Raw genomic sequence first — 27,602 nt, 5'->3', positions numbered from 1 at the left:
ACAGCAGAAAGTAACACAGCATTGTAAATCAACTATATTTCAATAAAATTAAAAAAAAATTGGTGAAAACAGTGCTTTTCCAGAACAGTTCCTCAGAGCTATCTGAGAAGCTGTCTTTCAGGCTGTAGTTCTCAGCGGCTCAAATAAAACTCTTTTCTGTTCCTATTAACAAAAGAACAAGCTTTTCACATCATATTCAAACATTACAACAATGGGCCAGAAAAATTGTACAAAATGTTTTAATTTCATGTAATTCACTACCACTTCCATAGCTCTTTCAACATATCCCAAAACCAATCTCTAAATCCATACAATATGAAGAATTGACACTGTGCTTCCTTCATATTTCATCTAGATTGATCAACCTATACTAATCTATCTAGATGTAAAGGTAGTCAGAATTTGTATTGTAAAGTTTCCTGAGCCACCATGTGCAAGGACCACTCCAATATAGGAATACCTGGGGAATTACAAATTAAATCATGAAAAGAACCAAAAAGGGGCTGTTCAGCACCACTGGGAAACAGTATTTCATTATGCTTTTGAAACATGGTGCTGGAGAAGACTCTTGAGAGTCCCTTGGACAGCAAGGAGATCAAACCAGTCAATCCTACTGGAAATCAATCCTGAATATTCACTGGAAGGACTGATCCCGAAGCTGAAGCTCCAATAATTTGGCCACCTGATGTGAAGAGCTGACTCACTGGAAAAGACCCCAATGCTGGGAAAGATTGAGGATAGGAGAAGGGGGCAACAAAGGATGAGTTGGTTGGATGGCATCATGGACTCTATGGACATGAGTTTGAGCAAACTCTGGGAGATAGTGGAGGACAGAGGAGCCTGGCATGCTGCAGTCCGTGGGGTCACAAACAGTCAGACATAACTGAGTGACTGACCAGCAACAACTGCATTCATCTCTCTGAAGGGTTTTGACAAGTTGCTTTACTCTCACAGTAATTTTGCCCCAGTCCCTCCTACACGTAAATGTTTATTTTTTTTAATGCCTTATCTTTAGTGGCCTTTGCCTCTTGACCAGAGATATGCTAACAGAGCTTAAATTATTTTAATTCAACAGTTGTTGTAGTTGTTTAGTCACTAAGTCATGACCAACTCTTTTGTGACACCATGGACTCGTAGCCAGCCAGGCTCCTCTGTCCATGGGCTTTCTCGGGGAAGAATACTGGAGTGGGTTGCCATTTCTTTCTCTAGAGTATCTTGCCAACCCAGGGACTGAACTTGCATCTCCTGCATTGGCAGGCAGATTCTTTACCACTGAGCCATCAGGGAAGCCCAACTCACCAACTATGAAATGCTTTTTCCAGAACCCTCTCCTCCCTATAAAGTCACTGATTTGAAATAAATATTTGTGATTCCACCAATCACTTTTTAAAAAATGTTATTTTATTGAAGTATAGTTGACTTACAATGTTGTGTTAATTTCTGCTATACAGCAAAGTGATTTAGTTATATACATATATACATTCTTTTTCATCTTCTTTTCTATTATGTTGAATAGAGGATGTTGAATATAGTTCCCTGTGCTGTGCAGTAGGACCTTGTCGTTTATCCATCCTGAATATGAGTTTGCATCTGCTAACCCCAGGCTCTCACTCCATTCTCTCCCCAACCTGCCTCCCTTGGCAACCACAAGTCTGTTCTCTCTGTCTGTGAGTCTGTTTCATAGATATGTTCATTTGTGTCATATTTTAGATTCCACATATAAGTGGAAATATATTTGGTCTCCAATCACTTTTTAATCATGCTCATGTGATGGCAATTTATTCTTTGTCTGGATCTAGAACATTTTCTGGAACTAGGTCTAGATTCCTGTGTAAGGGTCTAATAATAATCTCATTTGTCTTTTGGTTTTCTTTTTTGTAGTCATATGGAAAAGGAGCCAGAAGGAAAAACAGATTTAAAGGATCCGATGGGAGCACTTCTTCTGACACTACCTCAAATAGCTTCGTTCGTCAGGTAAAGGAGCTTTTTAATTCACAGTTTGAAGAAGTCTATGAAAATGAATTCAGTTTTGTTTTTTTAAGAGGTGGTTTTAACAGTGTCATCTCTATGATTTAAATAGTCTTACTGTACTTACTTTTAATTGAAGTGAAAATTGTTCCATTGAACGTCTCAGTCGTTCGTTGTTCAGTCACTAAGTCATGTCTGACTCTTTGTGACCCCATGAACTGCACCACACCAGGCTTCCTTGTCCTTCATAATCTCTCAGGGTTGGCTCAAACTCATATCCATTGAGTCTGTGATACTATCTAACCATCTCATCCTTTGTCGCCCCCTTCTCCTCTTGCCTTCAGTCTTTCCAAGCATCACGGTCTTTTCCAATGAGTCAGTGCTTCACATCAGGTGGCCAAAGTATTGGAGCTTCTTAATTAATATATTTAAATTTTAAGTGAGACTGTATGTTGTAATTACATTATTTCCCAGCACGTTGGGGAAAGAGAAATGCAAACTTCATTACAAAGGATTTCTTCATAACAGTGAACTCCTGTAGAAATGATTCCAGGTGTGGGGGGTTCATTGGGAAAGTGAAAGTGGTGGTGGGGTCAGGGGGGTGTGGCAGGATCCGTACCACCTGCTCTGAGTTGAGATAAGGGTGTTCCTCCAGCTGGAGTTTTCTTCTTCTCACCTGGGGCTTGGCTTGGAAAAGAGATTAGCCCTGCTCTTGAAAAGGCCGAGAGTACCGAGGTCAAATAGAGCACAGGGTATCTTGGAGTCGTAATTGAAACTGCCTTTGGAGACAAAGCCTTTATCTCAGTTCGTGTGGATTCTTGCTCAGGAGTTTGGGACTGCCCCCTAAGCAGTGTCAGGATCCCTAACATCAAAACACTCTTGTCCTTGGTTACAGAAAGAACTTTCATTCCCAGAGAAACAGCAGAGGCAACCAGATCTCTGAGGACAATAGGTTACAGGTGAGGCTAAAGTCTCATCAGGTATAGGTACACGAGCATCTTAAGCTGATGCTTGTCAGTGGCAAGGGAGATGTGGGAGGAGCTTGCTAGGGTGACTCTGCTTTCCTGGCGCAAGGACCACCCTTTTAGTTAGCAGGCTCATAAATCATCTCTTGTCTGTGAGATCTCACTCCTGGAGATGATAATTGGCTGCCATGAGAGCTGCTCCGTCTCTGTTGGAAAGGAAACCATTTCCTCACTACTTTTCGGGTCCTTTCCCCTTGTCTTTCCCCCAAGTTAGTTAGCAGCTGTTCAGCCCAAACATGTTGACCTGTTACATTCATGGGGACTTTGTTTTTGGCTGGTTGCTGCCTCCTTCCACTTTTCCGACACAGACAAAGGATGACCCGAGTTCAGCCATCCGCTCCCTGCATCAGAGGCACCAACGGTAAGTCTGAGTAACCTCAGTAACTTTCCAGGCAACTGGAAAAACTCTGGTTCTGGTCTCTGCAACCTGGGATGTATTTTGGCTGCAGGAAGTTAGAAAAAGACAACTGGTTAAGAAGGAGCGGAACTTTTGTGGCTCCAAGACATTTAGAAATAGAAAGGAAGATGAAGCTACATGGGGGCCCACGTTCTGGTGGTGGCAGAGTTGCTGGGCAGGGTGTGATGGGCACTAAGGGTGTGTGTGTTGGCCTGATGTTGTCGTGGGTAGAATTCAGGTGTCCTGGGTCTAAGTCAAGAGCCTCAAACTTGGCTTAGGTGAGCCCGTTAAAGGAAAATCACCCAAGGCCTTTCCCATTTCAAGCCTCCATATTTATTCTGCCTTTGGGACTGGGAGATTAACCCTGGAGGGCTCGAATCCACACTCTGAGTAATCATCTCAGGACTGAAGACTGAAGGATCTGAAGCAGAAAGAAATAAGCTTCTTAGGAAACAGAGGCTGCAGCAAAGCCCTGCAGAGTGACAGGTAGCTGGTCAAAACTGCACGGAAAGAAAAACTGCAGTGTTTCTAGTGAGCAAAGATACTGTGATAGAAATAAATTGGGACTCATTGAACTCTAAAAATATCTTTTTAAGACAGTTGTTGGGCACCATTTTCCACTTGTCCCTTTGAGTCTGAATTCTCCTTTCATGAAGTTTTGGTAACTTAATCCATAGGGATTGCTACAGTGCGTATACTGGACTTTGGTTTTCCTTCCGATAACTTCCTTTTGCGTTGTGTTCTTGGTGATATATGAGATGATGTGCATGAAACAGTTATAAATGATAAAGAGAGCTACCAAGTGACTTAGTATTAATTTAAATATGTATTGCCAAAACATATGTGAGCATGTAAGCACATTGGAAAAAAGACTATCCTAAAAGTTTGTCTCCTTGAAATAAAGGTGTAGCTCTTTGAATCTCAGTGTAATGAGGTGCTTGCTGTGACCTAGATTTGGGGTATAATTATATAGGCATCATGAACCCCAAGGTGCCCCGTTGATCCTGTCACAGAAGGATAACCAGGATCTTTGGCAAGAATGCTGAGTCAGACATTATATTTTTTCCTTGGATAATTTATTCTCTATTCCGGTAGACTCACGTTCATATTTTGCGACCATTTGAAAATAAGCATAAGACACCCTGGCATTACTAAATATTTAATAGATTAAAGTTTAACTGGAGGATTTGCAGAAATGCAGGGTAGGTGGTAACAATAAGTATGTGTTACATTAAATCATTTGAAAGTACTCCTCAATGTTTCCTTCTTATCACGTGTAGTTGTTTTGTTAAACAGGTGACCCGCATCTGAATTCATTACTTGTCTGTGGCGAGAGTTTGTGTATCATCGGTATTGGAATGGTGTTTTGTCAATAAAACCGGGTTCTATTTAAAAATATAATTAGGTTTTTTTCCCTGTCCTTGAATTAAAAATAATTTCCGTGTAATTTTGAAAACCTTTAACATTTTCACAAATTGCATATGATGAAGACTTTAAAGTACTTGGGAAACACCAGGTACTTTGAGGTGGTCTTAAAGATAATGAGATTTAAATATTTTAGAGGTTGAAAATGTGCACATTTTACATAAAGAAAAGGATTCTTTTTTTTTTTAATTAAGAGAGTGTCCAAGAGTTTATTATAGATTGAATTGGGAACCCTCCCAGAGTTCATAGGTTGAAGCCCTAATTGCCGATGTGACTGTACTTGGCAGTTAAGGTAGTAAAGAGGTAATTAAGGTTAAATGAGGTCATAAGAGTGGGGACCTAATCTGATGCCCCTATAAAGAAGATGCCCCAAGAATGTGCGTGCACAAGAAATAGGCCATTGAGAGGACAGTGGGGAGAAGGTAGGTGTCCCTGAGCCAAGAAGAAAGATCTCAGCAGCAAACAACCCTGCCAGCACCATGGCCTTGAACTTCCAGCCTCCAGACTGTAAGAAAATACATTTCTGTTGTTCTGTTATGGCAGCCCTAGTAAACTAATACAATTGTCTACATATGTAGACAGTTGGGCTTGAAAGTAGATCTATCTTTTTCTTTAAAAAATATTATTTTTAATTTTTATATAATTTTAAAAGGTTTTTAAAAATAACTGTAAAAGGCTTATTTTTAACTTTAAAAATTTTAATGTTTAAACATTCTTGGGAATTCCCTGGCAGTCCATGGTTAGGACTCAGGATTTTCATTGCTGAGGAACCAGGTTCAATCCCTGGTTCGAGAACAAAGATCCCACAAGCTGAATGGTGCAGCCAAAACAAAAATTTTAATTAAAAAGATAATAAGCATTCTTATTGATATGTAACATATATACTGAAAAATACACAAATTGTAACTGTTCAGTCTGAGATCTCACAAAGTGAACCAACTGCCAGGTCAAGAAATAGGTATCAGTATTACTGGCACCCAAGATGCCCCCTTTGACCTCTATCAGTAATTCTTCCTTCATGCTAAAGGTAAGCAAACACTGTCCCTCCTTCTGAGACCATAATTCACTTGGCCTCTTTTGTGGGTTTTGTATAAATGGAGTTGTTTTCTGACTAAATTCTTTGATTCGAACTTACCATTGTTATATTCATCTATGCTGTATGTTTCCATAACTGGCTCATTTTCCTTGCTGTATGGTATTTCATTGGGTGAACATGCCACAATTGGTTTATCTCCCCTACTGTTGCTGGACTTTGAGTCATTTCCAGTTGGGGTTATTGACAGCCATGCTGTGACGTGCATTCCTGTATCTTCCTGTGATCTTATATGTGAATACATTGTTGTTCATTGAATAGACTGCTGGGTTATATGTGTAACTCAAGTAAATACTGCAGAACATTTATCCAAAGGAATGCACCAATTTGCACTCGCTCAAGCAGTGGAGAACAGTATTTGTTGTTCCATAGTTTCACCCACACTTGGTATTGTCAATGATTTTTCATTTCAGTCACTCTTACAACAGACAGGGTAGTCATAGCTCATTGTGGTATTAATATCCATGTCCTTGATAACAAAGCCATAGTTTACCTGTGGCTGGATCTAGGGTGCATTGTGTGATATAAATATGTGTCATTGTGTGGCATATACTTATAAATGTATGAAGAAGTGAAGTGAAGTCACTCAGTCGTGTCTGACTCTTTGCAACCCCATGAACTGTAGCCTACCAGGCTCCTCTGTCCATGGAATTTTCCAGGCAAGAATACTGGAGTGGGTTGCCATTTCCTTCTCCAGGGGATCTTCCCAACCCAGGGATAGAACCCAGGTCTCCTGCGTTGTAGGCAGACACTTTTACCATCTGAGCCACCAGGGAAGTCTGTATTTTATAATACATTTACATATATAAATGTATATGTAAATGTATTATAAAATATATAAATATGTATATATAAATTTAGAATCTGAACAGTCATATGAGAGTATTTTGTTACTCTCTATGGTAAATGGCCCATTAGTCATTGTAATCAGGCCTATAGCTATTTGTTGGAAAATTAGAACTATTGGGTGGAATATGTTGGAACATATTGAAATATGATAGAAGATGAAAAGGAAAGAAGGCTACAAGTAGAAAGGTAAAAGCATGGTTTCTTTTCCCCAAACTTTTAGTTGTGTATTTCTGACCATCATGTGTTTGTGTTGCTCTAAATAATTCTTCCGGCTTCCCTCATAGCTCAGTTGGTAAAGAATCTGCCTGCAATGCAGGATGCCTGGGTTCGATTCCTGGGTTGGAAAGATCCCCTGGAGAAGGAACTGGCAACCTACTCAAGTATTCTTGCCTAGAGAATCCCCATGGACAGAGGAGGCTGGCAGGCTACAGTCCGCAAGAGTCGGACACGACTTAGCGACTAAACCACCACCAAATAATTCTTTCAGAAGATTCATTAGTCTTAAGGAGCAATTGCTTATAGATACGTTTCTGCTTTAGGTCCACAAACAGGATAACAGCTACGGTAAAAGAACTTTTCTTTTCTAGATCAGAACACCATTGTGTTGGTTGACCAGTTCGCCCTAAGCTAACCAAATAATGCAGCTTCTGGTTCTTCAAATCATCAACCTATTTAAAGTCCATGATATTTCAAAGATGGGGATGAGAGAGGCTCTTTCCCTCATGAACTTAGTTCATTTCTCCCAGGACGTGGTTTCCATGCTGAAGCTCAGGGAAGGGTCTGAGTTCTGATCAGTGAGCGTCACTGTTCACTGAGGTTCACATCACAGTCGTGGTCCACACAGATTGTTGGCTGTGTGAGACTGATACCAGTGGGGCTTCCCATGGGCTGTATAAGGTTCTACTCTGTGTAAGGTGGTTGCGAAGTAGCAGCCTAGATGACCTTGGATATCAAATATTTCAAAGATTGAACTCCTTTTCGGAAACTGCAAGGAGGAACATCAATTAGAAGGAAAGTTAACTATGGTTGATCTGTTTGCTTTTTAAGTCTCATTCCTTTGTGTTGTACTTAAAATGTTACCAAGATACAAGATAGTTTCACTACGTACTGAACTTAGAATTTCCATAGTTCTATGTTATATAAATTATGATGTTAGCAAATTTATATCAAAGGTTTTTCTTCAAGAAGATTAGTTTTTACTGTCAGTTTGACTTGCTTTGTAAATAGGTATGGGCGTGGGAGACAGGCTAAACATTTATAGAAAATGCCAGCAAAGGTATTTTTGACTAGTTAGAATTCACCCCTAGATATGATTAGCTTACTTCCTTGGAACATTAACACGTGTAAAAAAGTATGATGGTGACTAGGTGAAATGAGGCAGGAAGAGAATTTTTTTTAAATGGAGGAGCTTAGATGCTCAGATGTGGGTCTGACATTTCAAAGGTCATTTGTGTTAGTATGTGGTGCATAATTAATGCTCTGTGTTAAAGTATCTGCTGTTTACAGCATGCGTTTGGAAAAGGTACTTTCTGTAATTTACAGGGAAGGTATTTTGTATCTTCCTTCTACAACGGATGGTGCATCTGCAGTCTAGTCTCATCTTCCCACTGACTGGAACTGTGTTTGCCTGGCAGATTTTCCAAGTTTGGATGGAAAGATGTTTAGTGTTGTAGGATACATATGTTCTTGCTTCACGAGTGCCATACCAGCCTTTTAAAAAGTGAGTTTATACCAACCTGGACATTTGCTTCAATAAATTTTTTATATTCATTTAAAAACAGAGAGAAGCAGGACAGTGGTAAGAGCCTGGGCTCTGAAGCCAGTCTAGTCTGGGTTCTGCCTCTGTTATTTACTAGCTGGCCCTTGGATGAGTGGCTTCATCTCTGTGTACTCAGCATCCTCATCTGGGAAATAGTGGCCACATCAAAAATTGGTTGTAAGAATCACATGAGTAAAAACTGGTAAATTGCCTAGAACGGTACCTGCTATCTAGTTAATACTGTTTTGTTGTTGTTGTTAAGTCACTAAGTCATGACTCTTTGTGACTCCATGGACTGCAGCATACCAGGCTCCTCTGTCTCCCACTGTTGCCCAGGGTTTGTTCAAATTCACGTCCATAGAGTCAGTGATGCTATCTAACCATCTTGTCCTCTGCCACCCCTTTCTCCTTTTGCCTTCAATCTTTCCCAGCATCAGGGTCTTTTCCAGTGAGTTGGCTCTTTGCATCAGGTGGCCAAAGGATTGGAGTTTCAGGTTCAGCATCAGTCCTTCCAATGAATGTTCAGGGTTGATTTCCTTTAGGATGGACTGGTTTGATCTCCTTGCTGTCCAAGGGACTCTCAAGAGTCTTCTCCAGCACCACACTTCAAAAGCATCAATTCTTTGGTGCTCGGCATTCTTCATGAAATATTTAATAGTTTATTTATTTAGTTAATATTTAAGAGTTTATTATTCTTACTTATAAACATTATTCCATATTTAGAACATTAGTTAAAACCTGAATGAAAAATAGACCACAGCGGAGGAAGTTATAATGGTTGTTGACTGTTATGGTTATTTAGTGTATATTCTATCTATAGCTCCATTTTACAAATGAGACAAATAAGACCCAGAGAGGTAACTCATCCACAGTCACATGACAAGTAAGGTTGGAATCCAGGGGGCTGATTCTGAATCTGTGCTGTCATTGACGATGCTACAGTCCTTTGTAACAAAGGTCAAAATGAAAAGCAGTTGCAAGTGCTTCCTTCTTTCAGCCAAAGAAGACGTGGAGAAAGATTGCTACCAGTGTTTTTAGGATGAATCCAAAGGTATTCTCTTAACTTCCTTCCTTATAAGAAGGTGAGGATGTCACTAGCATTGTCGGTTTTCCCTCGCATCATGATTTTAAAAAGAAGACAGTAAGTGTCATTTCCCTCTTCTTTCCTCACAAGTTGCTCAGATTCCCAGCTGCTGTCACCATTTTGCAGACTCTGTCCCTCTTACTGGTCCCTGAGAAATATGACTGGAAGAGTGTCTATTTTTTTCCTTCCTACTATGAAAGTCACAGAAACAGGCACTTTTTGGAATTGTGAAAGTCCATTTTTTTCCCTCAGTTTTTGAAAAGATAAATTTGAAAATGAACTCAACTCTGAATCACCTGCAGTATCATGCAGAGGTTTAACTGAGGCTGATGTTGGCCCATAAATCATTCTTACTGTGAATTTGGGTAAAGTTAGACACATATACAGCACCTGGTTTAACATCAGACTCTTTTAGAGATTTTTTTTGGGGGGGTTCATTAGGGCCTGTGCTTTGTAACTGCTGCTGCTAAGTCGCTTCAGTCATGTCCGACTCTGTGCGACCCCATAGACGGCAGCCCATCAGGCTCCCCCGTCCCTGGGATTCTCCAGGCAAGAACACTGGAGTGGGTTGCCATTTCCTTCTCCAATGCATGAAAGTGAAAAGTGAAAGTGAAGTCGCTCAGTCGTGTCCGACTCTTCGAGACCCCATGGACTGCAGCCTACCAGGCTCCTCCGCCCATGGGATTTTCCAGGCAAGAGTACTGGAGTGGGGTGCTATTGCCTTCTCTGGTGCTTTGTAAATAGGCACTTTAATTTTAATTTACTAAGGGGTGAAAAGTGTTAAACATGACTTATAGGCACCATAATTAGAATTAATGAAGATTCTTGCTCAGAGTGTTCATGTCCTAAAAGTTATTTAATATATCAAGCTGTGGTTATCTTGGATTTATTATTAAGATAATTAAGATATCCAGGCTGTCTTTGATTATAGTATAAAGTCTTCGTACTCTTTGGCTCTGTGCTGTGAACAGATCCATCAATAACAGAACTCCATTTCTCATAATAATAAACCTGGAAAAGCTACAGTTGTTAAAATCCTTTGGATTTCGTGCCCAGCATAAATTTCTAGTTGATGAAGATAATTAAGTTTTCATAGAAATTAGCTGTTTCCTCCCAACTTCATCTAAAGAAAGGAAAAAAAAAATCTGAGTTTCTGTTGTCAGAGATGGAGAGGGAGAGAGGAGAGCTGGTCGTTTATTTTTACATCAGTACCTAAGCAAGTAAATTAATTTCCTGGAAGAAAAATAGGAGGGCAGAAGCAGCAAGGCCTGCTGGCATTGAAGGATAGAACATTTGTGCTGTTCTTTTTAGGAGATTGTGCAAGAATGGCTAACTGTATAAATTATTGGATTCTGCCAAGGTCAGGAGGAACTATGTACATCTGCAAGGAAGTGCTAGTCATCAAAGTGAAAAGCAGCTTGTTGGGGGTGGCAGTGTTAGTAACTGCTTATTCGGTCCCACTACTTCTCTCTTCTACCCTCTTCTCTTCTTCCTCTCTTGATAATTCTTCATTTTCTTAAAGACATGTTCTCCCTGGCTATGTTTATGTACCTGGCAGTATTCCTAGGATGAACACCAAATGGTAAGGGGATAACTGCCAGCTAGCTTTATTTTAATGATCCCTCAGCCTGGCAGCTTTCATTCGGGGTTCAGGGTACCCGGTCCTCCGAACTCTCGGCTGTACTCTGCCAAGTGTATCCAGGACTCACCAGCTCTTCCCACCTAATTTTGATAGGTCACCCTAGAGTACCAACTGGGCTTTCCTGGTGGCTCAGATGGTAAAGAATCTGCCTGCAATGCAGGAGACCTGGGTTCAATCCCTGGGTTGGGAAGATCCTCTGGGGAAGGGAAAGGCTACCCACTCCAGTATTCTTGCCTGGAGAATTCCATGGATAGAGGAACCTGGCGGGCTATAGTCCATAGAGTCACAAAGAGTTGAACACAACTGAGTGACTAACACACACAAGAGTACCAGCTAGAGTCCTTTGTGCAGAAAGTTGAACCTTAGAAATCAACAAGTCTTCTTGGACTTTGCAAGAAGCATCATTATTTGAAGGGAGTGGGTGGGAGGAGGCTCAAGGGGAGGAACTCTGCAACTGATCTCAGATTTTGCTCATCAACCTGTGTATGCTACGATTGTCAGGAAGTAATCCTATCACGTATAACGGCTTCCAGGATACAAATCAGGATGACAAAATGGAATGAACCACACATTTAACAGAAGGTTGCATGACGCTTTTCAGAACACGGTATTCTAAACACATTCCATTGCTTTCCAGTACCATGTTCTTGGAGCTGCTATTTTAGACCTTTTCTTCGTTCCGATTGGCTTTAAATATGAATGATTAATCACAGAGACACACAGTCTATTTTTTAGTTTTGTTTTGCAGAAGACAGATTAAACTGTGATAATGATTACAGACTCCAGGCCTGTGTGGACTGATATGTTTAAGGTTGGGTAAATCTCTCAGCCCTGAAATACTGGCTTGTTGCCGTGTTAGGCTGTATTCATCACAAACACAACTATAAATAATAATGCAGTAGATTTATTGCCACTGTGATTTCCTGTAAATGTCTTTGTATCTTATTAAGTATTCATTTAGATTTTGTGAATGGCAGAATTGGTTCTGAGTTCTCTTAAGAATTTTTCTTAAATATGGCAGTATAAAAATATTGAGCCTTAAAAAACAGTTCTCTGTCCTTTCCATGGTATATGCCTTTATGTTACTGAGAATGTTGTACATTTTTCTTTGAGTTGACATAAGTAATTTAGAAAGTGTTTTTTAAAAGTTTGATTTTGTACTTCAACAAATCACTAGCCTTAACATGTCTTTTTAAAAAATTTATTTTGAATTAGAGGATGATTGATTTACAATATGGTATTGGTTTCTGCCATACATCAACATGAATCAGCCACAGGTATACATATGTTCCCTCCCTCGTGAACCTCCCTCCCATCTCCCACCCCATCCTGCCCGTCTAGGTAGTCACAGAGCACCAGATTGAGTTCCCTGCGTCATAGAGCAAATTCCCACTGGCTGTTTTACATATGGTAATGTATATGTTTCCATTCTATTCTCTCAGTTCATCCCACCATCTCCTTCCCCTACTGTGTCCACAATTCTGTTGTCAGTCTGCACCTCCATTGCTTCCTTGCTAATTGGTTCATCAGTCTTTTTGAAGATACTTTTTGTAGCAGAACAAGGGCATGGTTCTATACCAGTCTTCCTCATTTTCAGTTTGTTTTCATGTATTTGGAACACTTACCCTGTACACTAGGTATGATTAAGGTTCCTCATTATTAAAATAATTTTGTGGATTGACACAGTTTTTTATCTTTGCCTATCTTTTCCCCACAGAGTTAAAAATATCAGTTTACAACCCAGAATCATTTCTCCAGGTGTTCTGAGACTTTAGACTCTGAGATATGTTTCAAATTATAATATACTTTCCTTTTATGCCCCATTTTCTTCCATTAGTATTCGTCTTCTGCTTGACCAGTCCATGCAAAGTCCTAGCTAAACTAGCCCCCTAAATTAAGAATGTACAAGTGACCTAATATGGAGTAATTAGAATGACTAAGAAAATAGGTTTACATTAAACAGTGAATTTCCAAGCAGTGTGTGTTTCAGCTGAACCCTGAACTTAAGGAGTCATGCTGAAATGGTTAGTTACTTCTCTCTATGTTAATAATTCACATGTCTCAGGTCTTCACAGGCATCATACCCAAGTCTGGTCCAACCAAGAAATAGTTCTCTTTTCCCTGTTCTGTCTTTCATAGATGTAAATATCATCAGCATCTTTGTTCTCTATTGACATGTTTTGAAATCTTCATACCTGATGATTATCAGATGCTAAGGAAATCCTCTTTGAGAGTTTTACTGATGTCTTGAAAATATTTGTAATAGTTTAACAATTACGTATTCCCATCTTATCATTTTTCCACATTCTTGACCAAGTGTGTGTCTTTATTGCAAAGACCTGAGATGGAGAAAAGGAACTGATTGCCCCAGCCGTGCCCCGGAGCTTATCACAATGCTTCCTTTCACCCTCTGTTTGTTTTAGAGTTTGAGGATAAAGGAGGAGGTAAAAAACAGGAAAATGATTCACTGGGGGAGGGGAGAACTTTATTATAGAGTCTTCTATTGACTTGTAGTTGGGAGAAAATAGAAAGTTCTTCAGGAGGTCCCTTTCTACCATTTCATCATCTGTGTCATCTCTGTAAGCTAGTCCTGAATTTTAGAGATTTATTTGGCTTAGGGCTTTACATCTCCCTTTGTATTTCCTTATGTCTTTGATACACATAGAAAAGTACCAACTTCGGTTCCTTCTTATACTTGACATCTGGTGATAGGAGAGCCCAGGAGACAGCTTGACTCTTTGGACTTCTGACAAGGACACTTGAGCTAGACTGTTTTCCTCTCCATCCTGAGTGTCTGGGCATTGTGACCTCACCAGTTCCTCTTTCCTGGAAAGTGCTACTTTCTCTGACTCGGGGAGTGGGGGGGGGTCTTTTTCATGTAGATGTAACCTTGAGGTTTACTCCCACAGGAAGATTTGTTGATTTCTTTGGTCCAGGTGCTGTATCTGAAAATTGAAAAATGGCCAACCACTTTTTTTTTTTTTAAAACAATGCTCCCCACCCAAAACAAGCAAGCAAATTTTTCATTTTAAAGAAAAATAACGTGGATAATGTATTCCTTTGCTCAGATCAGAACAGATCAGTCGCTCAGTCTTGTCCAACTCTTTGCGACAATTGCAGCATGCCAGGCCTCCCTGTCCATCACCAACTCCCGGAGTTCACTCAGACTCACGTCCATCGAGTCAGTGATGCCATCCAGCCATCTCATCCTCTGTCGTCCCCTTCTCCTCCTGCCCCCAATCCCTCCCAGCATCAGAGTCTTTTCCAATGAGTCAACTCTGCGCATGAGGTGGCCAAAGTACTGGAGTTTCAGCTTTAGCATCATTCCTTCCAAAGAAGTCCCAGGGCTGATCTCCTTCAGAATGGATAGGTTGGATCTCCTTGCAGGCCAAGGGAGTCTCGAGAGTCTTCTCCAACACCACAGTTCAAAAACATCAATTCTTTGGCACTCAGCCTTCTTCACAGTCCAACTCTCACATCCATACATGACCACAGGAAAAACCATAGCCTTGACTAGACGGACCTTTGTTGGCAAAGTAATGTCTCTGCTTTTGAGTATGCTATCTAGGTTGGTCATAACTTTCCTTCCAAGGAGTAAGTGTCTTTTAATTTCATGGCTGCAGTCACCATCTGCAGTGATTTTGGAGCCCAAAAAAATAAAGTCTGACACTGTTTCCACTGTTTCCCCATCTATTTCCCATGAAGTGATGGGACCAGATGCCATGATCTTCGTTTTCTGAATGTTGAGCTTTAAGCCAACTTTTTCACTTTCATCTTTCACTTTCATCAAGAGGCTTTTGAGTTCCTCTTCACTTTCTGCCATAAGGGTGGTGTCATCTGCATATCTGAGGTTATTGATATTTCTCCCGGCAATCTTGATTCCAGCTTGTGTTTCTTCCAGCCCAGCGTTTCTCATGATGTACTCTGCATATAAGTTAAATAAACAGAGCTCTCGTAACAAAGTATTGCACACTGGGTGGCTTAAACAACAGAAATTTATTGTTTCACAGTCTAGAGGCTAAGAATCTGAGGTCAAGGTGTTGGCAAGGAAGGAAGAAGTTGTTTCAGGCCTCTTTCCGTGGCTTGTAGGTGGCTATCTTCATGTTCACATGGTGTTCTCTCTGTTGTGTGTCTGTCTACAATTCCCCTTTTTATAAGGACATCAATCATACTGGATTAGGGCCCATCCTAATGACCTCATTTTAATTTAATTACCTCTCTAAAGACTCTGTCTCCGAATAAAGTCATATTCTGAGGTGTTGGGGGACAGGACTTCAACATATAAATTTGGTAGGGACATAATCCAACTTGTAACAGATAGAAACACTTATATAATTAGCTTCATATATAATTTGTTTCCTTATAGCTTGAGTTTTTCATAATAATAGACTTACACTAAAAAGCACAGATGCCAAAACTGACAGAGAAACATTTTTTTGCTAGAATATTAAAGGAATAAAGAGATGCATTTCCCTCTTTATGTCAATGATTGATGTAGAAATGGAACAACCATGTAGTTCTGCAATCAACCTAATAAATTAACATCTTAATTATGAACCCACTTTAATTTTCTGTATCATTTCATGAACTGTTATTTAGATGATTCGGTTTCTTCAGAGTATAAGATCTCTTCCTCAGGCTTTGATCCCTTATAGCCAAGGACATGGCCAATATCTGTAAAATGATAAAAGGCTTGAGGTTTTTAAAGATTCAACTTCTCGGTGTAACCCAGAATCCAGTTCTCACTTTAGCATATGGGTAAAATGTGTACAAACTGTTGCACATCCACAGTAGATGTTTTCTTTGCACTTAGCTTCATGACAGCCATGAGTACACAGACATAGACATTTATAGATATATGTGTGAGTGTGTGTTCTGTGACCTAAGTTTTCCTTTTACCCTTTCCCTCTCATTTAAAAGCAGCTATATTTTAAAATATAATCTTACACCTAAATCATACGTGTCAACATTGGAGCTACTATTTTAAAATAATTTCTGTACTTGCATTTCTCACAGTGAATTATTGTTCACTGCATTCTTGCAGTTATGACTTCAAGCTTATAGATGTTTAATACCAAGAAAAATGAGGAATTAACGTCCTCATGTAATCTGACTCTCTGGCAATTACAGGGAGAGCTGCAGCAAGGAGAAAAGCCACATGGTGGGCCAGAATGTCCTGGTACGTGTTAGTGACTCGTGGGGGAAAAAAATCAAAGCTCATAGGTCTTCTCTTGCTGATTTATTTGAGGATGCTTACTGGCTTGCCAAGGTGAGGCTTATACAGAAGAACATTATTTACTTTCTTCTAAATCTGATTTCAAGTGGTGTTCCTTGACTGAGCAGGATGTGCTTAAGGAGTCCAGACAAAATCTCTACGAACGATTTCACGGTCAAGTGTGTTGTTAGGATCGAAGCTGGACGTGTGCATTTTTATTTTTAAATTCATTTGTCTGTGTCGGGTCTTAGTTGTGGCACTCGGGATCTTGCTGCATCATGTGGGATCTCTCGTCATGGTGCACAGACTCTAGTGTGACTCATGGGCTCCAGAGTGCATGGTCTCAGTAGTTGGGGCCCTCAGGCTTGACTTGTTCCTCACTGTGTGGGATCCTAGTTCCCCAGCCGGGGACTGAACCCACGTCCCCTGCGTTGCAAGGCAAATTTTTAACCACTGGACTTCCAGGGAAGTCTTAGGACATGTGCCTTTTCGAAATAGTTCACAAGGGATTCTGATGTTCTCTCATGATAAGTACTATTACCTGAAAGGAATCAAGAGGTCAGAATGGATCATGAAGGAAAAAATTAGGTTGACAGTGACTACTAGGAAAGTGGTAAACCAAGGCATGACTTACTGACATAGAAATGACCATTCCTGAGCTTGTGGTATGTACTACAGTAGAAGAACAGAAGAAAATCCTGTGTGAGCCCTGAGGAAGTGATCTTTTATTCTAAATAGTAAGGAGAGAGAGCATCTGAGCATGTATCACCCAAATAGTTTTCAATTTAAAATTCAATTTAAATTTAACAACTTAATTTCAAATTGAAATTTTAAGTTAATAATTTGAAATTTCAAAGGTAAGTGTGCAGTGTGTTTCTGAGATGGTAATTACCTTATGTGTGTGGAACCTGGGTGTATGGAGAGATGGATGAGAGGTGAAGTTGGAAGTGAAGGAGTGATCTCGGGGGATCATGGGGTGCAATGGCTTGAAGCAGGCCCTTGTTTACAATCTTTGAAGAAAGAATTCAACAACGAGACAGAGATTGTGAAGCAGGTAGAGCATTTATTAGAACCAAAGTATGTGTGGAAGAACACCCAGGTAGACTCAGAGTGAGTTACCCACTATAGGAGTGGCTCAAATCACTTATATGGCGGCAGTTTTCTGGGTTCCTTCTGGCCAATTAACTTGCTCCTGCCCATGTTTGATCTGACTCAGGGCCCGCTCCTGTGTCCATGTGCATCTTTCAGCCAAGATGGATTCCAGTGTAAGGGTTTCTGGAAGCTTGGCAGGACACATTATGGGCTGTCACCCCCTTCTCTTCTCTGACCTGTGAGGATCTGTTCTGTGGGCTATGTGGTCTGGGCGGTCTCCTTGACCACAAGAGTGAGAAAAATGTGGTTGCCTTATCTTTTTACTCAAGCAGGGCTCTGCTCCTATTGTATCTTTATCAAGAAGTGTCAACCAACAGGAGCCTGGGACCCAGCTAACTCCTGCCTCAGGAGGGCACCAGACCCCCACAGCCTCTCTGTCATGATGGATTACAGTGTGTTGTCCTGAGGTGTGGAAAGGTTTGCAAGAATGCACTGATGAGTTGGCTGGTTGGAAAAGCAATCAGTGTCAAAAAAACTATTTGAATAAAGATGATAGTGATCACTAACATTTATTGAATGCAACCATGTGCCAGCCACTCTGATAGGCACTTTATTTCATTGTTAGCACAGCTCATTGAGGTGGGCACCATTAGTACCCCCATTTAAGAGAGGATGAGTCGAGGTTTAGATAGAATAGTAATTTGCTCAAGTTCATACACTTAAAAAGTACATGGTATTTATTAGGTCAAATTGGTGTCCTCTTGGAAATGTTCAGATGTTTGTTGGGCAATGAGAAAATGTAGACAATAGTGATGATGCTCAAAGTCTGGAAGAAAGTGGTGTGGCTGTCCTGGGTCATTGGGCTGCAAGCAACGACTATGACTATTGACCAAGGGTGTAAGGCAAGGGGTCCAGTCTCCCGAGCCAGGGCTCTGCCAAGACCGGACATAGCCTTGGGTCCGAAGGGCTGAGGTGGCCTCAGGGTCCAGCACAATCAAAGACTCAGGAGGGTCATTTGTTTTGTATTGAATGTATATGGAGAGGGAGAAAGCTGTTCACAGTTAGGAAATCTGAGTGGGGGTTATACAGGTATTACTTTAAACCTTTTATTGAAATATAGTTGATTTGCAGTGTTGTGTTTAACTTCTGTGCAGTGAAGTGTCTCAGGTATGTGTACATACATTCTTTTTCTTATTTTTTTCCATTATGTTTTATCACAGGATATTAAATATTGTTCTCTGTGCTATATATCAGGACCTTGTTGTTTGTCTCTTCTCTATATAATTGTTTGCATCTGCTAATCCGAAACTCCCACTCCATCTCTCCTCCAACCCCCTCCCTCTTGGCAACCACATGTCTGTTGTCTATGTCTGTGAGTCTGTTTCTGTCTCATAAATAAGTTAATTTGTGTCACATTTTAGGTTCTACACGTAAGTGATATCATATGGTATTTGTCTTTCTCTGTTTGACATAACTTCACTTAGTGTAATAATCTTTAGGTCCATCCATGTTGTTGCAGTTGGCATTATTGCATTCTTTTTTGTGGCTGAGTAATATTCCTGTGTGTGTGTGTGTGTGTGTACCACATCTTTATTCATTTGTTGATGGACACTTAGATCGTGTCCATGTCTTGGCTATTGTAAATGATGCTACTGTGAACATTGCGGGGCATGTATCTTTTTGATCAGTTTTGTATGGCTATATGGCCAGGATTGGGATTGCTGGATCATAAGGTAATTTTATTTCTAGGTTGTTTTTTTTTTTAGGAACCTCTGCACTGTTCTCCGTAGTCACTGCGTCAGTTTACATCCCCACCAGTAGTGTTGGAGGGTTCCCTTTCTGTCACACCCCCTCCAGCATTTGTTGTTTGTAGGCTTTTTAATGATGGCCATTCTCACCAGTGTGAAGTGGTACCTCCTTATGGTTTTATGCAGGTATTATTAATTGTGTCTGTCTTTTACTTTTTCTGTAGGTTTAAGAAATTTCAAAATAGCTAGGGGCAAGAGGCGGAGAAGGCAATGGCACCCCACTGCAGTACTCTTGCCTGGAAAATCCTATGGACGGAGGAGCCTGGTAGGCTGCAGTCCATGGAGTCGCTGAGGGTCGGACACGACTGAGCGACTTCACTTTCACTTTTCACTTTCATGCATTGGAGAAGGAAATGGCAACCCACTCCAGTGTTCTTGCCTGGAGAATCCCAGGGACGGGGGAGCCTCATGGGCTGCCGTCTATGGGGTTGCACAGAGTCGGACACGACTGAAGTGACTTAGCAGCAGGGGCAAGAGGAAGACTTAAGGTGGGAGGATCTGGGCAGGGTATGAGGTGGAATAAAGGGCCAAAGCTCTTACGAGAGAGAACAGGACCCCAGGACCACGGTCAGAGCGGTTGCTGGTGAAGGCCTGCCTCCTTAGGAGTGCAGAGAACAAGCAGTGTCGCCCCACCAGGGAATTCATAGCCGTGACCTGCCTGCCACCTCCTCAGAGATGTTTCTTGCCTGAAGGACCTGACAAAGCAGAGCTGGCAGACAGAGGCTGATTCTTTCTACTGGCAACTTGATTAAAAGTTTCGCATTTTTAAAATCCTTTAAAAAAATGATTTATAGCGTTGTGTTAATTTCTGCTGTACACCAAAGTGAATCGGCTATATGTATACATATATCTCATCCATCTTGGACCTCTCTTCCACCCCATCCCCCAGTCCCACCCCTCTGGGTCATCACAGAGCACCAAGCTTAGTTTTCCAACAGATAAAATAAAACCACATGCCAACACAAGTACAATTTTCCTCACTTTCATCAAGTTGAAGGATAGAGGGTTTATAGCCCCTAAACAGCTGCTACTCTGAATGTCATGTTGTGGCTTTTTCAGTGAATTTGTGCAAACCCTTTAAACAGGTTCTCTAATAGTGGTTTCCCCTGGAGTAGGAGGGGTCCTTAGCAGTCCTAAATGTTGAGTACCAGCCATTCTGTTGCTGCCTCAGGCCATATATTTGTGGGAGAGCAGTTGTTTGAGAAAATGAGGTTATTTGGTTACCAAGAAACACTGCCCTTGACCCTATCTAATTACCCTCTTTTGGAAGAATTGCTTAGTATCTGTTAGACAACTCTGCATGCTAATGGTCTTTGGGGAGCTGTTCACAATATTCCCATAAAACAGTTCAAAACAACTTCACTAGCATTTTCCACAGTTGCTCTCAATTGCAGTTAGTGTCAATTGCAGGAAGCGTCAGCATCCTGAAGATGTGGTATGTCCTATGAATATAATAAGCTATTTTAATGATTAAAAAATGATTGTACATAGCCAGACTTTTAAAAACTCTTATTTATTTATTGGCTGCACTGGGTCTTTGTTGCTGCATGCAGACTTTGTCTAGTTGCAGTGAGTAGGGATTACTCTCTAGTCGTGGCTTTTCATTGTGGTGGCTTCTGTTGTTGCAGAGCTCAGGCTCTAGGCACGTGGGCTTCAGTAGTTGCAGTACATGGGCTTCGTTATTCCATGAAATCTTCACAGACCATGGATTCAACCCATGTCCCTGCATTGGCAGGTGGGTTCTTAAGCGCTGTACCACCAGGGAAGTCCAGCATGTAACCCAATTTTCAAACACAATTACTTCAGGACCACACACCTGTGTTTAGTCTTTTTTATCCGAACAAAACAAAAAAAAAAAGAGAGAGAGAGAGAGAGAGAGAAAGCAACTCTGGGTTCAGGGTTGAAGATATTGACACTTTATTATGAAATAATGTCTCTGATCATTTTTTGGTTGTTTATGAAAATGACATGAGAAACAGACCAAGTATATCTGTACTTCTTGACTCAGACTTTCTTTGTACCAAGTTTACTGGCCCTCAGTTACTCAAAGCTGCTTGTTCCTTCATTGATTCATTTATTCACCAACAGGCAACATGTCTTTGCCAGAAACAGGGCCAGACAGAGAATAAAATAACAAGGTTCTTTCCAGTTATAAGATAAATAAGTCCTAGGTAAGTGCTGCATATAGTGACTATAGTTAACCATACCGTTATCTGTGTTTGAAAGTTGCTAGGAGAGTTAAGTCAACAGTCTCATCACAAGAAAACAAAAATTATAACTTTACGTGGTGGTAGATATTAACTAGACCTATTGTGGTAATCATGGTGATCATTTCACAGTATATATATACATCAGATCATTATGTTGTACCCCTGAAACAAATCCAATGTGATGTGTCAATTATATCTCAGTGAAATATTAATAACAAGGTGCCTAAGTCGCTTCAGTCACGTCCGACTCTGTGTGACCCCATAGACAGCAGCCCACCAGGCTCCCCCATCCCTGGGATTCTCCAGGCAAGAACACTGGAGCGGGTTGCCATTTCCTTCTCCAATGCATGAAAGTGAAAAGTGAAAGTCAAGTCACTCAGTCGTCTGATTCCTAGTGACCCCATGGACTGCAGCCCACCAGGCTCCTCCGTCCATGGGATTTTCCAGGCAAGAGTACTGGAGTGGGTTGCCATTGCCTTCTCCAACAAGGTGCCTAGATTAAAGTATTAATTGCATTAAATATATTAGTGCTTTAAAGTCCGTTGTTAGGAGTTCTGTAATAGAGGTGTGTGCACAGTATGTTGGATACACAGGGAAGGGACTGAATTCTGTCATGGGAAAAGGAGACAGTGTCACCAAGAAGGTCTGGATTGAGGTGGATATTGAAAGATGGGGAGAAATGTTCTAGGGCTGGGGTCCCCGGCCTCTGAGATCTAATGCCTGATGATCTGAGGTGGAACTGATGTAATAAAATAAAGAGCACAATATATGTAATGTGCTTGAACGTGAAGTCGCTCAGTCATTTCCGACTCTTTGCAACCCCATGGACTGTAGCCTACTGGGCTCCTCTGTCCATGGGATTTTCCAGGCAATAGTACTGGAGTGGATTGCCATTTCCTTCTCCAAGGGATCTTCCCAACCCAGGGATCGAACCCGGGTCTCCTGTGTCGTAAACAGACGCCTTACCGTCTGAGCCACCAGGGTAGTCGATGTGCTTGAGTCATCCCCAAACCATCTCCACCACACTCATGGAAAAACTGTCTGCCATGAAACCGGTCCCTGATGCCAAAAAGGTTGGGGAGTGGCTGTTCAAGGTGGAGAAATAGGGAAGGATGGACCGGGCTAAAAAGCTCACCCTGTGTCAAAGCAAAGGTAGAAAAATGGCACATTCCATCTCCTGTGGCTGGTGGGTGGGTAGAAGATGAGGCCAACCAGGTTATGGGGGAACAGCACCCCTGCCCCTGTGCGCCACCTAGAGTACGCTGGTGGTGTCACATTCCAGAACCACCTCTGTACCCGAGGAAATATTTCCGTATCTTTCCAATACTTATTAACATCCATCAGTTCAGAATAAACTGTTCAGAACCTACTCCATCTCAACAAACGCCAAATAAGGGTTTTCTCTCATAGCTCTCTCTGTAAGTGTGGGGCATTTTAAAGGGCAGGATGGATATTAACAAATGCCATATGCCTTCTTACTTCCCTTCAAGCTGACGTTAGGTTGACCGTGGCTGTTTACATTTCTGTGTTTGAAGAGTTGTAGGTTTCTGGGGCACAAATGTGTTTTATTTTAGATTTCATGTCAAAAGCATCTCTTGAGAAAGCTGGGCTCTACATAGAACTTGATCTTACATCCGTAATACGTATGTGACTAGATATGTACATATATATGTATAAATGTGTACATATTTCCAGCGATGTATGACTTTAGAGATAATAGACATAATCTAACATTGTTATTAAGGTCATAAGTATTTGTTATATGTTAGCAGTGATCAATCTTAAAAAATCAAGGCAGTTCAAATCTGAATTAATGGATAAGCACTTCTATTTAAATTCCTTTGTTTTAATCTCCAGACATAACTCTTCCTGTATATGTCTTTAAGAGATTATGTATACTTTTCTCTTTTGAGGGTAGTTATTGGGCACCAACTCTTTTGCCTTATGAGGTATAGTCCCTGGTAGGAAAGAGGAGGGGGAAAGTGTTGAGGGTCCCCAGTTCCCTCCAGAGTGAGGGAAAGAAGGAAAGGAATGAACAGAGCTGGGAAGTCCTTTGAGGTCTCTTCTAGATCCCACTGGCTTCCTATTTTCCTTCCCAATTATCGAAACTAGAACTGGAAAGTTTCTATAGTCCTGAGGCTAGCCTTATCCCATCCCCTGTTATCCACCCCCACCCTGTTCTTAAAGGGGAAGTTGCTCAATGGCTTAGCGGCTAAAGAATCTTCCTGCAGTGCAAGAGACAAAGGAAACCTGGGTTCGATCCCTGAGTTGGGAAGATCCCTTGAAGAAGCGAATGGCAACCCACTCCAATATTCTTGCCTGAAAAATCCCACGGACAGAGGAGTCTGGCAGGCTAGAGTCCGTGCAGTCGCAAAGAGTCAACAGGACTGAGCCCTGCTATAGTACTGCAGTATAGCACAGTACCTAGAATCATTCTTTTGCTGTTGTTTTTCAGTCCCTATGTGTGTCCAGCTTCTTTGCAACCCATGGACTGCAGCATGCCAGGCTTCCCTGTCCTTCACCATCACCGTGAGCTTGCTCAAACTCATGTGCATTGAGTCGGTGATGCCATTCAGGCATTTCATCCTCTGTCGTCCCCTTCTCCTCCTGCCTTCAGTCTTTCCCAGCATCAGGGTCTTTTCTAAGAAGTCAGTTCTTCTCATCAGGTGGCCAAAAGTATTGGAGCTCCAGCATCAGTCTTTCCAATGAATACTTAGAGTTGATTTCCTTTAGTATTGACTGGTTTGATCTCCTTGCTATCCAAGGGACTCTTCAGAGTCTTCTCCAACACCACAGTTCAAAAGCATCAGTTCTTTAGCGCTCAGCCTTCTTTATTGTCCAATTCTCAAATCCATATATGACTACTGGAAAAACCATAGCTTTGACTAGATGGACCTTTGTTGGTAAAGTAATATCTCTGCTTTTCAATATGCTATCTAGGTTGATCATAACTTTTCATCCAAGGAGCAAGCATCTTTTAGTTTCTTGGCTGCAGTCACCACCTGCAGTGATTTTGGAGCCCAAGAAAATAAAGCCTGTCACTGTTTCCATTGTTTCCCCATCTAATTGCCATGAAGTGATGGGACTGGATGCATAAGCCAGTGTTTTCACTCTCCTCTTTCACGTTCATGGATGTACCTATGGCTGATTCATGTTGATGTTTGGCAGAAAACAACAAAATTCTATAAAGCAGTTATACTTAAATTAAAAATAAGTAAAATTTTTAAAAAAGAGGCTCTTTAGTTCCTCTTCACTTTCTGCCATAGGGTGGTGTCATCTGCATATCTGAGGTTATTAATATTTCTTTTGGCAATCTTGATTCCAGCTTGTGCTTTATCCAGCCCAGCAGTTCACATGATGTACTCTGCATAGAAGTTAAATAATCAAGGTAACACTATACAGCCTTGACGTATTCCTTTCCTAATTTGGAACCAGTCTGTTGTTCCATGTCTGGTTTTAACTGTTACTTCTTGTCCTGCATACAGGTTTCTCAGGAGGCAGGTAAGGTGGTCTGGTATACTCATCTCTTGAAGAATTTTCCACAGTTTGTTGTGATCCACACTGTCAAAGGCTTTAGCGTAGTCAGTGAAGCAAAAGTAGATGTTTTTCTTAAACTCTCTTGCTTTTTCTATGATCCAATGGATGTTGGCAATTTGATCTCTGGTTCCTCTGCCTTTTCTAAATCCAGCTTGAACATCTGGAAGTTCTCGGTTCACATACTGTTGAAGCCTAGCTTGGAGAAATTTGAGGGTTGCTTTGCTAGCGTGTGAGATGAATGCAATTGTGCAGTAGTCTGAACATTCTTTGGCATTGCCTTTCTTTGGGATTGGAATGAAAACTGACCTTTTCCAGTCCTGTGGCCACCGCTGAGTTTTCCAAATTTGCTGGCCTATTGAGTGCAACACTTTCACAGCATCGTCTTTGAGGATTTGAAATAGCTCAACTGGAATTCTGTCACCTTCAGTTGCTTTGTTCATAGTGATGCTTCCTAAGGTCCACTTGACTTAGCTCTAGGTGAATGATCACACCATCGTGGTTACCTGAGTCATTAAGAATCATTCTTAGGTTCTATTTTGTTGTTGTTGTTCAGTCCCTAAGTTGCGTCCAACTCATTATGACCCCATGGACTGCAACACACCAGGCTTCACTGTCCTTTAACATCTTCCAGAGTTATACTTGCTTTACAGTGTTGGGTTGGTTTCTGCTGTACAACAGTGTAAATCAGCTATATGTATACATATATCCCCTCCCTCCCTGCACATTCCCAGGTCATTACAGGGCACTGAGCTGAGCTCCCTGTGTTATACAGCAGGTTTTCACTAGCTGTCTATTTTACACATGGTAGTGTGGGCTTTCCAGTTGCCACTAGTAGTAAAGAACCTGCCTGCCAATGCAGGAGACACAAGAGATGTGGGTTTGATTCCTGGGTCAGGAAGATCCTCTGGAGAAAGGCATCGCAACCCACTCCAGTATTCTTGCTTGGAGAATCCCATGGACAGAGAAGCCTCATGTGCCACAGTCCATAGGACTGCAAAGAGTTGGACACGACTGAAGCAAATTAGCGTGCACAGTGTATATATGTCAGTGCTACTGTTTCAATTCGTCTCACCCTCTCCATCCCCCTCTGTGTTCACAAGTCAATTATTGCATTTCTGTTCCTACCCTGTAAGCAGGAGAACAATGGTATAGATTAGGGACCGGGACAGGGAGTGCAAGGGGGTGGGAGGCCACCCAGCGTTTTCTCTCTCGTTGGGCTACTCAACCCTGTAGCTTCCTCAGAAATGCTTAGGTTGACTGTGGGAAACTGTATTTATCCTCTTTGAAGCTCTGCTCTTCAGTACCTAGTGACCTGGTAAAGTTACAGGAACTCTCAGATGCTCTGGGAAGAAGGATCATAATACAGAAAGGAGCCAGGTGGCTGGTGGGAAAGCCGTTCAGCTTGCTTCTCATATCCATCAGCACAAACACAGTTATAAGGGAAGATGGAACATTCACTAGGTGATTGCAACTTCAAGCCAAGTGTCATATCCAAGACCTGAGTGCAGACTACCTGCTTACAAACCAGTGAGGCTTCTCAACAAATTCCCCCAGCCCCACACCCCCACCTGTTCCAAGTAGTGTTTTCCTCTAAGCCCCTTTGATGTGGAAATTCTGGGAGAACCATTTGTGATGGTTCCTGCAAACATTCCACATTCCCATGCACTTGGATTTTTTTTTAATTGTTGATGGTCTGATTTTGACTTCCTTTGCCAAAGAAATTCAGGAGGCTGGTCATCAGGTTGAAGGCACTGCTGCTGAATAAACCAGCTACTAGGAGAATTTTTAATCAACATATAATGTGATTTCTCCTCCCCCAGAAATGAGTTCTGAGCAAAGGGTTTTACATCGAAGGACCTTCTTTAAGCAAAAATGGGATTTCAGGATGGTATCTTAGTGTAGATTTGAATCCTGCCCCAGTCTTTTTTCTTCTGAAGTTATATTTCGAATACACCAATTACTTCTCAATGCCATTTTGTTCATTCTCTGACTTCAGCAGCTAAAAAAAATCCATTTTTTTAATTGGAGGATTGTTTTACAATTGTTTTACAATGTTGTGTTAGTTTGTGCTGTACAACATCATGAATCAGCTATATGTATTCATATATCCCCTCCCTCTTGAGCTGCCCTCCCACTGCCCGCCCCCGTCCCACCCCTGTAGGTCATCACAGAGCACCCAGCTGAGCTCACTGTGCTGTATATACGGCAGGTTACCACTAATGAGGAACGAAGTGAAGGTTGCTCAGTCATGTCCGACTCTTTGCAACCCCACAGACTGTAGCCTGCCAGGCTCCTCTGTCCATGGAATTCTCCAGACAAGAATACTGGAGCAGGTTGCCGTTTCCTTCTCCAGAGGATCTTCCCAACTCAGGAATTGAACCCAGGTCTCTTGTTTTACACATGGTGGTGTATATATGTTAGTGCTACTCTCTCGATTCATCCTACCTTCTCCTTCATAAAATATCCATTTTGTCCATTCAGTTTTTCACATTTTACTC

The 27,602-nt window shown here is 41.4% G+C and overlaps 1 protein-coding gene across 10 annotated transcripts in view; it reads left to right on the top strand.

Moving 5' to 3' along the window:
- Positions 1-27,602, top strand: part of CACNB2 (calcium voltage-gated channel auxiliary subunit beta 2) — a 464,597-nt gene that overhangs the window by 50,200 nt on the left and 386,795 nt on the right. For 8 of the 10 annotated variants that reach the window (XR_015139558.1, XM_086334123.1, XM_086334114.1 and 5 more), the window contains exon 2: positions 1,882-1,974. Coding sequence is in view for 6 of the 10 variants with exons in the window: in XM_086334114.1 (XP_086190240.1) it covers positions 1,882-1,974 (93 nt within the window). In the remaining 4 variants the exon portion in view is untranslated. Of the gene's footprint in view, positions 1-1,881; positions 1,975-2,699; positions 2,928-2,963; positions 3,355-27,602 lie in introns of those variants that run through there. The other 2 variants (XM_086334125.1, XM_086334124.1) reach the window with 2 other exon arrangements.

Source organism: Bos grunniens, chromosome 13 (assembly GCF_055505025.1).
Source record: "Bos grunniens cultivar Pamir isolate PY7600 chromosome 13, Bosgru_T2T1.0, whole genome shotgun sequence".
Lineage (NCBI taxonomy): Eukaryota > Metazoa > Chordata > Mammalia > Artiodactyla > Bovidae > Bos > Bos grunniens.
Note: the sequence above shows the minus strand (reverse complement) of the source record. Positions and strands in the feature narration are given on the sequence as shown.